The 12035-nt window shown below is 38.2% G+C and overlaps 1 protein-coding gene across 10 annotated transcripts in view; it reads right to left on the reverse strand.

Moving 5' to 3' along the window:
- Positions 1 to 12035, reverse strand: part of LOC138171197 (interleukin-1 receptor-like 2) — a 40097-nt gene that overhangs the window by 11915 nt on the left and 16147 nt on the right. For 9 of the 10 annotated variants that reach the window (XM_069100598.1, XM_069100588.1, XM_069100592.1 and 6 more), the window contains 3 exons: positions 8667 to 8790; positions 7553 to 7692; positions 3952 to 4095 (listed from right to left, as the gene is read on the reverse strand). In XM_069100598.1, coding sequence (XP_068956699.1) covers positions 3952 to 4095; positions 7553 to 7692; positions 8667 to 8790 — 408 coding nt within the window. The remainder of the gene's footprint in view (positions 1 to 3951; positions 4096 to 7552; positions 7693 to 8666; positions 8791 to 12035) is intronic. The other variant, XM_069100596.1, reaches the window with a different exon arrangement.

The following is a 12035-nucleotide window of genomic DNA, read 5'->3' on the forward strand; positions in this document are numbered from 1 at the left end:
TTTTTTAAATCAGAATTGAAGGAAATGCGAATTTTCACTTAGTGAAACTTAGTGAAAATAAAGATGCAATTTTTTTCCATCTGAGGTTATAAGCCTTGGGAATCTAGCACAGACTTTTTAGGTGGTCTATGTACCCCAGGTTAAGAACTCTGAGACTATATTATGCTGGCAACTGAATTACTCAAGGAACTTTCCTAATCATGGTCTTTGGAAATCATCTGAAAACCCAACTCCCTTTGCCTTTTGGATGTAGGCCAATCTGAGCATAGAGTAGAACTGTGTACAAGTGTGTCTGTGTATCTGTGTGTGGGGGTGGCAGGGAAGTGTGTGCTTGAAGACACTTTAAATCAGGTTCCCCACCCCTGCTCTAAACTAACAGAATCATACCGACTTGAAGGATTTGCTGCCTCCACACCCTCTTTGTCCTATCTGCAAAACCTGACTTTCATCGCCAAGTTTCTGACATATGCTCCTTTGCAAAACACAAATGAGTCAGCTTGGCATTCACTATATTTAAGGCCAATGGAGTGGGAAGAAGCAATTAAGTTCCACTGAACAAAGTTCACTGAATTACCACATGGGTTGTCATGACAAAACAGCAGATCAGCTCAGCTTTTAAAAACACGCATGCTAACTGATGGATTGAATTTTTCCCTTCTTCAACGACTGATGTCAAGTAGACTTAATCATCGGATACGTCTGTTGTAGGAGCTCAGAACTTGAGCTGGGCACTGACTAGAAAGTAGTCTCTGCAATTGTCATTACAACAAACCACAAACAACAATATCTAACATTTATATAGTACTTTCAGGTTTGCAAAGTGCTTTTCAAAGATCTACAAAGCTGCACGTAATCTCTTGTGGTTCATTTTTGTCTTAGCACCCCCACTGTCTGAAACATGGTAGGCTTAATAAATGCTTACTGGTTGATAAAACAGGATTTGGCAACTTTCTTCCAAAATAATCAATCCTCATTAAATCAAACATCACTCATTTTGAATCTGCAATAATTCAGACATACTAGGCTAATGGTTCCCACATATTGCAATGGAAAAAGTGTGGAAATCAGAAGAGCAGAGTTCAAACCTTGGCTCTGCCCGTGGGACCTGGGAGAACATGAACAAAGAAACTTTAGGTCTCTGAGTTTCAGGTTTCCTCATGTTTAAAATGAGGTCAGATGGCAAGATTTCTAAGGTCGCTTCCACTCTGAAATCTATGATTGTCTGATTCCACAGCTTCTGTGAAGACACAGAGTCCTACTCCAATTAATAGGATTAGAGAAATTCTTTTTCCACTGCTCTCCCATTTCATCCTCCAGATCAGTGTTTCCCAATGTGAATTTTCTGCAGATGGCTCCTATAGGCGCTTTACAACCTTTCTCTGTGACTCTCCCTGGCTCAAGGAGAAGGAACTAAGAACTAAGGGATGGGGGACGCAAGAGTGTGGTGAGGGGGAGGGAGGTGGTTAGAACATTTTAGAGTGACAGTCAACCAAAGAATAAACACACATTTATTAAGATAGCTTTGTTTAGTGGACATAAAGCCAGACTAGAAGCCAGGAAGGCCTGGATTCGAGGCAGATGGCCTCTGACATATACTGTCACCCTGGTCAAGTCACTTAATCTCCCCTTTCTCTCTAGGCAACTAAGGCAGCAAATTGTGACAGTGCTTATATACATAGATAGAGGCAATTTCCTTACCTGGGAGCTCCCTATGCCAATGACATTATGGGTTCAGTGTCTATCCTTATTTTATTATGTGTCACATAAGGTGCGTATGGCTTGGGGTACAAAGAAATGCAAAAAACCAACCAAACAACAACAAAAACCCCACAACAGCCTCTTCCTTCAAGTAGCTTATATACAAATGGAGAAGACAAATAAATTAAATAGCTGCATACACAGAAGACACAGAAGAGCAGAAAGAATGGAATCTAAAGGAAAAAGCCAAGAAACTCTTCTCAAGCACCTGAAAGAGCATTACAACAATAGATTCTACAAATAAATGATGCACATACTCATTATAAATTATTCGTTTCTATTTCTTAAGCATGTAACAAAATTTCCTACATATGTAGTTCCTTTCCCACTTCATACTAAAAAAAGTATAACTCTAAGTTACCTTTGCCTTTCAATACAATCCTCTTTACCATTTACCTTTACCATTTACCATTTACCTTTACCATTTACCATTGCCTTTACCATTTACCATTGCCTTTACCATTTACCATTGCCTTTCAATACACTCCTCTGGACCAGAGGAGTCAAAATGTTGCCTGTGGTCTGCACCACAGAGAGAAGTAGCAACTAGATTAATGTAATTTGGAAATATAAAACAAAATACATGAAAATACAATAGAACATGTTAATGTGTGATTTTTCTAAGTTAACATACATCTTGCAGGGATCTTGTGGAGGATTTGTTGTTCAGTGTCTGACTCTTTGTGACCCCCTTTTTGGGTTTTCTTGGCAAAGATACTGAAGTGGTTTGCCATTTCCTTCACAAGTTCATTTTACACATAAGGAAACTGAGGCAAACAGGGTTGAGTGACTTGCTCAAGATCATACAGCTACTAAGTGTCAGAGGCTGGATTTGAACTTAACAAGGTAAGTCTTCCTGACTCCAGGCCCAACACTCTATCTATTTGCATACCTACCTGCCTTGTGTAGGGTGTAGTGGCCTTCATTTCTATTTCAGTTTGTCACTACTGCTCTAGACCAATACTTCCCAGCCCAAATTATACTGAATTAATTCAGATAAACTAATTCTTTTTTTCATACGGCACTCTTGGTGATCTCCATCGCTCAAAAGGCTCAAAGATCATGAGGAAGGAAGAGAAGAAAGGCCGTAGTAGAGAAAGAAAGAGGTCAAAGAGTAATGAGATTGAAGGTTTAAAGAAATAAATGCCTCTAGTAGGATCACATTGTTCTGAGTCTTACTAGCAAAACAGCCGAGTCAAGTATGTCATTTAGTCAAGGGAAAAGGCTTATCCAAGAGGGAAAGGAATAAGGATTTGTAAAGCATCTATGTGCCAGGAACTGTGCTAAATACAACTCTGTGGGGCAGGTGCTGTTATCTCCATTTTACAACTGAGGAAACTGAGGCAAACAGAGGTTAAATAACTTGCCTACATTTACACTGTGAACTAGTGTCTGAGTTCAGATTTGAACTCAAGTCTATGGCTATGAGAGTTGAACTATAAGGAAAGCTAAGCACCACAGAATGAATGCTTTAAAATTATGGTGCTGGGAAAGACTTTTGAGAGTCCTTTGGATAGCAAGGAGGTCAAACCAGTCAATATTTAAAGAAATTAATTCAGACTGCTCATTAGAAGGACAAATGCTAAAGCTTAAATACTTTGGTCACATAATGAGAAGACAGGACTCATTGGAAGAGACTGATGCTGGAAAGGATTGAAGGCAAAAGGAGAGACAGCAGAGGATCCCATGGCTAGATAATGTCATGCATGGACAGTGTCAATGTGACCTTGGATAGACTTTGGGAGATAGTGGAGGATACAAGGGCCTGGTTTTCAATGGTCTGTGGGGTCACCAAGAATCAGACACAACTAAACAAATAAACAACAACTTCCTGATTCCTATCCCACTGTGACACCTATTTGCCTTTGCCTTCTACTAAGATGTAGAATGGTTAAATGGATATATTGATGGATGATCCAATGACTAACAATGCCATATTTGATGGAGTTGTCTCAGAACTAAGATGAGCTGGGCTCAAGGCTTGCCTCTGACACAGATTGACTATGCAACTGAATAGGTCACTTAATTTGTCCGTGCTTTAGACAGCTCTTAAGACTATAAGTTACAAAAGTTCTCAATCTGAAGGGAATTTCCTTGCTGGCAGTTCCCTACACCAACAAAATCACAGGTCCAGATTTGAAAAAAAAAGACACTTGATGACAAGATAGTTTTTTTTTAATCACTTAAACTTACCTTCTTTACTCAAAGTAGAATGAAAGGTACTCCGATACCAAAGCACAATGTCAACCTTGACAATATGGTAAGTGCACACAACAAACATAATCACACACAACGCAACAATGGGCACTCCTATCAGGTACCCTCCAGGGTTTGGAGCTATGCAACAAGAAAAAGACAAAAATACAAAAGGAACTGTAGAATTTATTTTAAGAGCGATCACTAAGAAATCACAAATTATGACTCCTTAAAATCTGTTGCATGATAAGTATGATGTTCCAAATATTTTAAAAATATGAAACCAAGAAATAGTGTCAGGTTCTTGGAAAACACTTTGGAAAACTGTTACCTACCCTTGAAGGAGGTATGCTGTGGGCACTGGAGACAGAAGAGAAAAGCCGGTCATGGTCAGGCTCTACTACAGTGGCCTTAATTCCTTTCCCCATAGCCAGAACCAAATACCAATAATGGAAATATTTCCCAGAGGCTTAATCAAGGAATTCATAAGAAAGAGCTGATATTATATAGCAAACAATGCTTTATTACCTATAAAACCTTTTTTAAAAAATCAAATTCTTGACGCTAAAGCTGACTCTCTATACCATACTGTGTCCTATATGTGAAATAGTCTTTAGCAATAGTTTAGGAAGAATCAGATGTCTGAAAATACCTGTTTGATTCAAAAGTCTACTGTTAACCATAAAAACAACAAAAATCGTTTGTCAAGACTCCCATCAAACACGGAGAAATTCTCTGGCATATTGTATACACTTAAGAAAGGCTTGTTAATTGATTATTTCCTCTGAGATCCATGGCTCTACCTACAAAGGCTCCAGTCAGGTTTATATTCTCTCCCCACCCGAGTATGGCAAGATGGAGGAGATACAATTACCAGAGTGAAGTTACAGTATCTTGTCACAAGATTCCAAAGGGATCAATTAAAAAAAAAAAAAGGAAAGGGAAGAAAAAAAAAGGAAAAAACCAGGCAGATGGAAGGGATGGAGAAGAAAGGTAAATGATAGCAAAAGGAAAGAATGAGTTCATCTGGAGCTCAAGGAAATGAAAAACATTCTAATAAGTTCCTTAGAGGATGATCTAGAGGGCCTCCCGAGAGGAAGAACGGAGTTAGGTAAATTTTATGAAGAAATGGGATTACAAAATGGGCATCTCTTGCTGGCTCACACAAGAACTGTAAGGGGAGACATAGGAAAGAATGAGAAAGAATTAAAGGAGAGAAGAACCATGGAATGGCCGATGCCAAGTATATCAGCATCCCCTGAACTATCTCTTACCCTGAGGACTCGATGCTAAGTAGACCCAGTAGCTTCTATTCTCTTCTTCCTGACTAAAGTAGCAAGAAACTAAAACAGATTCACTCAGCCCCACACTTGCTGTTCTTTCCCTCCTGTCATTAATGTTTCCATAGGAAGAATCTAGGTTTTCAGACTTCCAATGCAATACTCTTTTCACTACTATCATCTTGCAGCCATCTTGCAAAACGCATGATGGGATTGAAGAGAAGGACCAGACAAGACCAAGATCAGGCACATTTTTCTTCAGCACATATATGTGGCATCTCCCAGTGAGAATTATGTCCGTTCATTTTAAAGTCTGATAGTATTATTATAGTGTCATAGAATTTTACATGACAGGATATTGACAGGTCACTTCCTGAGAGGCATTTGAATGAACAGTCATGAAAGAGATCTCAGTGCAGTATGAGGCATTGGCAATCTGAATCTTTCATTAGCAGACCATCCACCTCTGCTCTGAAAATTAGTTAAAAGAGGGAGGGGAGTCCCAGAGAGCAGGCCCTAAAGGGAATACAAACTCCAAAACTGGTTTTGGTTTCTGACTAAAAATGACTAATGTTTTGCCTATGGGCTCCAGGTACATAAGGCGCCAGTCATTGAGGACTAATGGCCACTAGCGACTAAGCTAGGAAAACAATTTAGAACAAGTAAAGAAGCCTAACATTGCACCAAAGGCAAGAACCAACCTTAACAGTGAGCTAGGGAATATATTTCACACAAACTGAACAGGACAGACAGAAACAAGCCAGGGTGAGGGCAGAAATTCCCAGGGAATGAAACCGTGTCACTACCCTACTCAATAAACTCTGCTGGCTCCCTGTTGCCTAAGGGATAAAATAGAAGTTCATATTTTTTGGTGTTTAAAGTCTTACACAACTTGGCTCCAACCTTTTTGTCCATTCTTATTATAGATTACTTCCCTTTACGCAGTCTGTAACATAGCCAAATTGGACTTCTTATTGTCCTGACATATATCATTCCATTTCCTCCCATTGCCTTTGCACAAGCTGTAGCCCATGCCTACGTCCCACTGCCTCCTCATCTCTGCCTCTTAGGATCTTTAGTTTCCTTGAAAGCTCAGTTTAAACACCCACCTCCCACATAAAACCATTCCAGGCTTTCCAGTTGTTTTGTATATAGAAGGTGTTTGGTATGTACACAGTTGTTGTTCAGTCTTGTCCCACTCTTCATGATTCCATTTGGGGTTTTCTTGGCAAAGATACTGGAGTGGTTTGGCAGTTCCTTCTCCAGCTCATTTAACAGATGAGGAACTGAGGCAAACAGGGTTAAGTGACTTGCCCAGGGTCACATAACTAGTAAGTGTCTCAGGTCAGATTTGAATTTGGGAAGATGAGCTTTCCTGACTCCGGGCTCAGAACTCTATCTACTGAATCATGTAGCTTCTTCCCCCTGGTGTATAAAGGGGGAAGATAAAGGGAAAGGGAAGGTGAGAGGAAGGGAAGAAGGAGAGATGGAGAGGAGAAGGGAGGAGAGGAGAAAAGAGGAAGGAGGAGAGACAAATCACTTAATTTTTTATGGTCTGACTTTCCTCATCAGTAAAATAAAAGTTAGATTTCCAGGATCCCATCCAACTCTAACAATCTGTGATTCTATGAAAGAGAAGAACCAAGAAAGATGCAGCATATATAGAAATTAATGGGTTGAAAGATAGTCTGGGAGCAGAAACAGATCTGGAGAACTCAACCAACTTAGCCAATCAGGTACAAGAAATTTTTTGAATAGTCATGCTATAGAGAATTTGAGCACAGATTCTAATGACTCTTATCACTAACTGAAGAAACAAATTATTACATATCATAGGCATAGGTATTAGGTGCAATTCATGGTAGTAAGCAAACTTAAACTTAAACTTAAAAAAGTAACCTGAATTCTTTTCAAAAAACACCTATCAGTATTATGACAGAATCCAGAAGCCCTGTCAGAGACTAACCCTAGCTTTTACTACTTCTTACACTGTTCATACTTGTGTCTAATGGTAGCCACCTCTAGGGTGGGATGGGAGAGGGGGAGGCAAGAAGAAAAAAAGGAAGAAAAAGAAATTTACATGATAACTTTATTATATATTTAAAAAGGAATAGCAAGTTGTACACAACAGGTAAGTTTCATGTACAATCATCTTTTTTTATTCTATTACATTATGGAAATATTTGTTTTAAAAATAAGATAAAGATAATTTAAAAAATGCAACTTGAAAAGCTCACTCTCACTTCTCTCACATCAATTTCCTTTTTTAAATTTAATTCTGCACATTCTAAATTGCACATAACATTTTGGCACATTACCTGGACGCTTGAGCATAATAAATGCTGCTGATGATCCAGACGTACATATAAAAGGGCGGTCATAATCTTCCTGTCTCACCTCTGAGAAGCTGATATTTACGGTATAGAAATAATATTTTTCCCCAAAAGGAACCGATGATCTGTGAAGGCATAGAGCAAATTACATTTTGAACATTTATGTATATTTGTATATTTGCATTCCAATACCTACAAACATGTGACTGCATTGGTGAGGGTGAGCCCTACCTTGTTGTATATCATATGCCCCCAGGGGAAAGAGCTCTGATCTCAGTGTTAGAGAACCTACCCTTACTACCTAAGTGACCTGGGCCAAGGCATCTGTCCTCAGGGCTTCGGGGGCACACTGCAGCTCAGGAGCTGAGACCTTCTGATTCTATAAACTTAGCAGATGGTTTTAGAAAACTGCTTTGGCTGGAAAATTCAACACCCTACAACCAAGGCCACACTGGAGCCATCTCATATTGGCTCATTAGAGGCAATTGTTAAATGTTCAATGTGAATATTTTCACCTTAGAAATCAGCAAATGCCACAAATCAAGGCTCTGTTTATTGTTTTGTTGATTGTCTAAATTTAGGAAAGTGATGGAGAAAATGTTAATACAGATTAAACTTAAAAGTGTGCCACGCACATATTTTCTTTTTCCACACAACTGCTTAAAACCAACCTGGTGATCAACCTTTCAGGTAGAAGGGTCCTCAGATGAGGGACATATAATCTATTGCCTGCCCTGTACTGGAAGGAAATCTAGTTTCATAGAACCTTCCAGAGTTTATGCTCCATTACCGATTCATATCAACACCTTCCCTGCAACTCACATTCTCAGAGTTATCTACACGAGAGCATTAAGGGGTTAAGTGACTCGCCCAGGGTCACAAAGACTGTATTTATTATCACTGGCAAGGCCTGAATCTGTGCAGATATTGCTGCCTCTCAACAATTAGAGCTGTATAAAAATGAAATGTTAGGACAACAAATAATGACTTCCTTGTCACTCCAAGTCTTCAAACAGAGGTAAGACGACCATTTTTTGGAGAACTTTAGAGGGACTACCCTAGAAGATCTCTGAATTTCCTTAAGATTATGAATACCTACTCAATTTCTTCTTTAATTCGGGGAGATTTGAGAAAGTCCACAAAACTGTCATTGACTCTCCAACTTCTATGATTTAAATTCTCTTTTCCATCTTTTATATTGCAGTTTATAGTGAGACGAGAACCTACAAAGCAAGATTGACCATGAGTAAATTTTTTTTTCTTTTTTTAAGCAATCAGGGTAGAGTAACTTGCTCAAGGTTACACAGCCAGGTGTTTCTGGGTGTGGTGCTGAGTATCTGAGCCCGGGATTCGATCTCCAGGTCATCCCGACACTGGAGCCGGTGCTCTTACTCTCTGAGCCGCCCCCATGAGTACATTTTTAAAATCCTGCAAATTAAAAGCAGATGAGACAAAAGGACCAAACCCAAGGGATTTATGCTTGTGTTGGATTTTTATTTAGTCAATTTCTTTTCTTTTTACTTAGAGTATTTAATTTTCAAAATCAGAACATAAATCCCAAATGGGTTATGTCAGTGACCCATCCACCTAACCCAAGAATATATATTAGACAGAGGCACCAAGGAATGCATTTCCCTTTCCATCATAAACCTCAACAAGTTAAGATTGAACAAGTAAATCGGTACAATGGGAAAAGCACTATATTTTAATTCACAGGACCTGGGTCTGAATCCAAACTCTTTCATTTACTACCTCTGTGACCACCCAAATGCTCTGGGCCTCAGTTTTTTAATTTGTAAAATGTAAGGGTGGAACTAGATAACTTCTAAGATCCATTCCAGATTGAAATCTATGGTCCAATGTATACATTGCAGACATGGGAACCTGTAAGTTATAGTTTTAGGAGTATGGACCCCCCAGAGCACATTGAACTTGGGTTAGTAATACCCAGGGAGGCAGTCAGCAAGTATGTACTAAGGGATGCCCTAGGCTGCTGCACCTATTTCATCATCTATACAATTAGGGGCAGGGGAAGGTGGACTTCTACTTCTATTATTAAAACCATGATCATATGAACTCTTCTTAAACTGACCTATATCTACTTAAATGCTTTTTAGTCTCCAACCTCCTCACCATCGAGGTCACAAAATTCACCTATTTTCTACTTGTTGCATAAATGATACTTTCCTTTTATTTGTCCCAAAGTTTCTTCCTCTGATTTTTCAGTGTAGATGTCTTACTTTAGAACTTTAGAATTTAGTCAATAGGTTCATCTTGATCCAATCTGTATTTTCATGATTTTAAAAGCCTCAATTATAATACTTGCTTAGACTAGATCTTTGCATTACTGTGATATCCAAAAGGATATCTATTCTTATATCAATGCTAATCCCTTATTTTAGTTACTGTTTTCTGGACTTTAGTTAGCTTTGCTATGTTTTCCTTACAATGAAGTACCTAGAAATACAAACACTATTCCAAGTTCAGAGACATCACGATTTTCTAGAAAGGTGAAATTCTATAATAGATTTTGAATTCTAATTTCATTTCTTTTTTTGTTTGTTTTTGTTTTTGTTTTTTTGCTTTTTGGAGGGCAACTGGGATTAAGTGACTTGCCTAAGCTCACACGGCTAGTTTTTGTGTTAAGTGTCTGAGGCCGGATTTGAACTCTGGTCCTCCTGATTCCAGGGCCGGTGCTCTCTCTCTATTCACTGTGCCACCTAGCCACTCCTAATTTCATTTATAATGATGCCCAGAATGTTGTTGGCTATTTTGCTTGAAACAGTACAGTAGACCAAAGGGCCACAAATCAGAATGCATTATTGTGCAAGCAAAACTTCAGGTTAATTAATTTTTTTCAAATATTTATAATCACTCCCATTAAACTAAAAAATAAACAAAAAAACTGTACATAATACAGCAAAAAAAAATATTTACATTGACCATACTTGAAAATGCATGTCTCTATGCATTTTAAGTATATAACCTTTAGGCAGAAGATGAATAATGTTTCATGTTCTGTCCTCTAGATTCATGGTTTCTCATTGTATTGATCAAAATTCTAAAGTCTTTCAAAACTGTTTTTCTCTATCATTTTTATCATTCTAGGAATTATTTTTCTAGTTCTTCTCACTTTACTCTTCATCAGTTCATAGAGATACTTCTAATTTCTTCTGAAACTGTTAATTATATAGTTCCCTATGGCTCAATAATTCCATTCATATACTACAATCTGTTTAGCCACTCCTTAATAGGTGAGTGTCCCTTTGTTTCCACTTAGGGGTTAATAGAGAAAGACTTGCCATAAATATTTGTGTACATATGAGTCCTTTTCTTTTTTCTTTGGTCTCTTTGATGTATAGGCTTAATTATCAAAAGTTATATACAGATTAATAATCTTGGAGCCTAGTTTCAAATTGTTTTCTGGAATAGCTGTACCAATTCCACTAACAATGCACAAGTGTATCTATTTTTTCAAGTCTCTTTTAATATTTGCTATTTTCCTCTTTTGTCATCTTTGTCAACCTAATGGGCATGAAGTGGAATATCAGAATTGCTTTAATTTGTTTTTCTCCAATTACTAATGGTTTGAAGAATTTTAAAAATAATTTCCCTAAACATACTGACTTCTGCTTTCCCACAATTAAACTCGACACACTTTCTCTCTAGAGCAACTTTCAGTCTTAAAACCTAAGAACTTATGGGCCTTTAGGTGAGTGTTTAACAAATATTCTTTTGCAATGATCATTCCTTTCACTACAATGCTTTTGGTTGTGAGAATTATCAGGTTATAAAATCAGGTAGAAACTCAAGCTATCATAGCTAGCATTTTTCCCCCAAGCAGGTAAGTATTTGTTCGGTATACTTTTCCGAAAAGAGACATTTTTTCATTCATGAAAATGAGGATAAATCACTTTCTCAGAGGGCCTACTGTGAAGTTAGAGATTCAAAGACTGTGGTTCCTCCATACCCTACTGAACTGGGACAATGTACTAGACTTTGATACTAGGTCATATGCCGTCTTTATTTTTCAACTGAGAACTTTCAGGTCAAAAAATATTTTTTAAAATCCAGTTACTACAGTAAAGGACAAGCAGTTTCTGAAGAACTTCATATCTATTTTTATTCATGAGCCATGATGAACCAATAATGTATACATGAAATTTTTCTGCACTGCTGAAGTGAATGTCAGCAGACAGCTTCACGTTACTGGTAGAGAAGACTGTACTCTATGCATCACTCATTTCTTTATCTCCACTGACCTCGTTTCTATTGTTGTTCGTTCGTTTCAGTTGTATCTGACTCTGTTTTGGGTTTTCTCAGCAAAGATACTGGAATGACTTGCCATTTCCTTCTCCAGCTCATTTTACAGATGAGGAAACTGAGGCAAACACGGTTAAGTGACTTGGCCAGGGTCACACAACTAGTAATTGTCTGAGACCGGATTTGAACTCGGGAAGATGAGTCT

This window comes from Petaurus breviceps, unplaced genomic scaffold (assembly GCF_028583685.1).
Source record: "Petaurus breviceps papuanus isolate PSGF00001 unplaced genomic scaffold, PetGlider_PUasm1.0 419, whole genome shotgun sequence".
Lineage (NCBI taxonomy): Eukaryota > Metazoa > Chordata > Mammalia > Diprotodontia > Petauridae > Petaurus > Petaurus breviceps.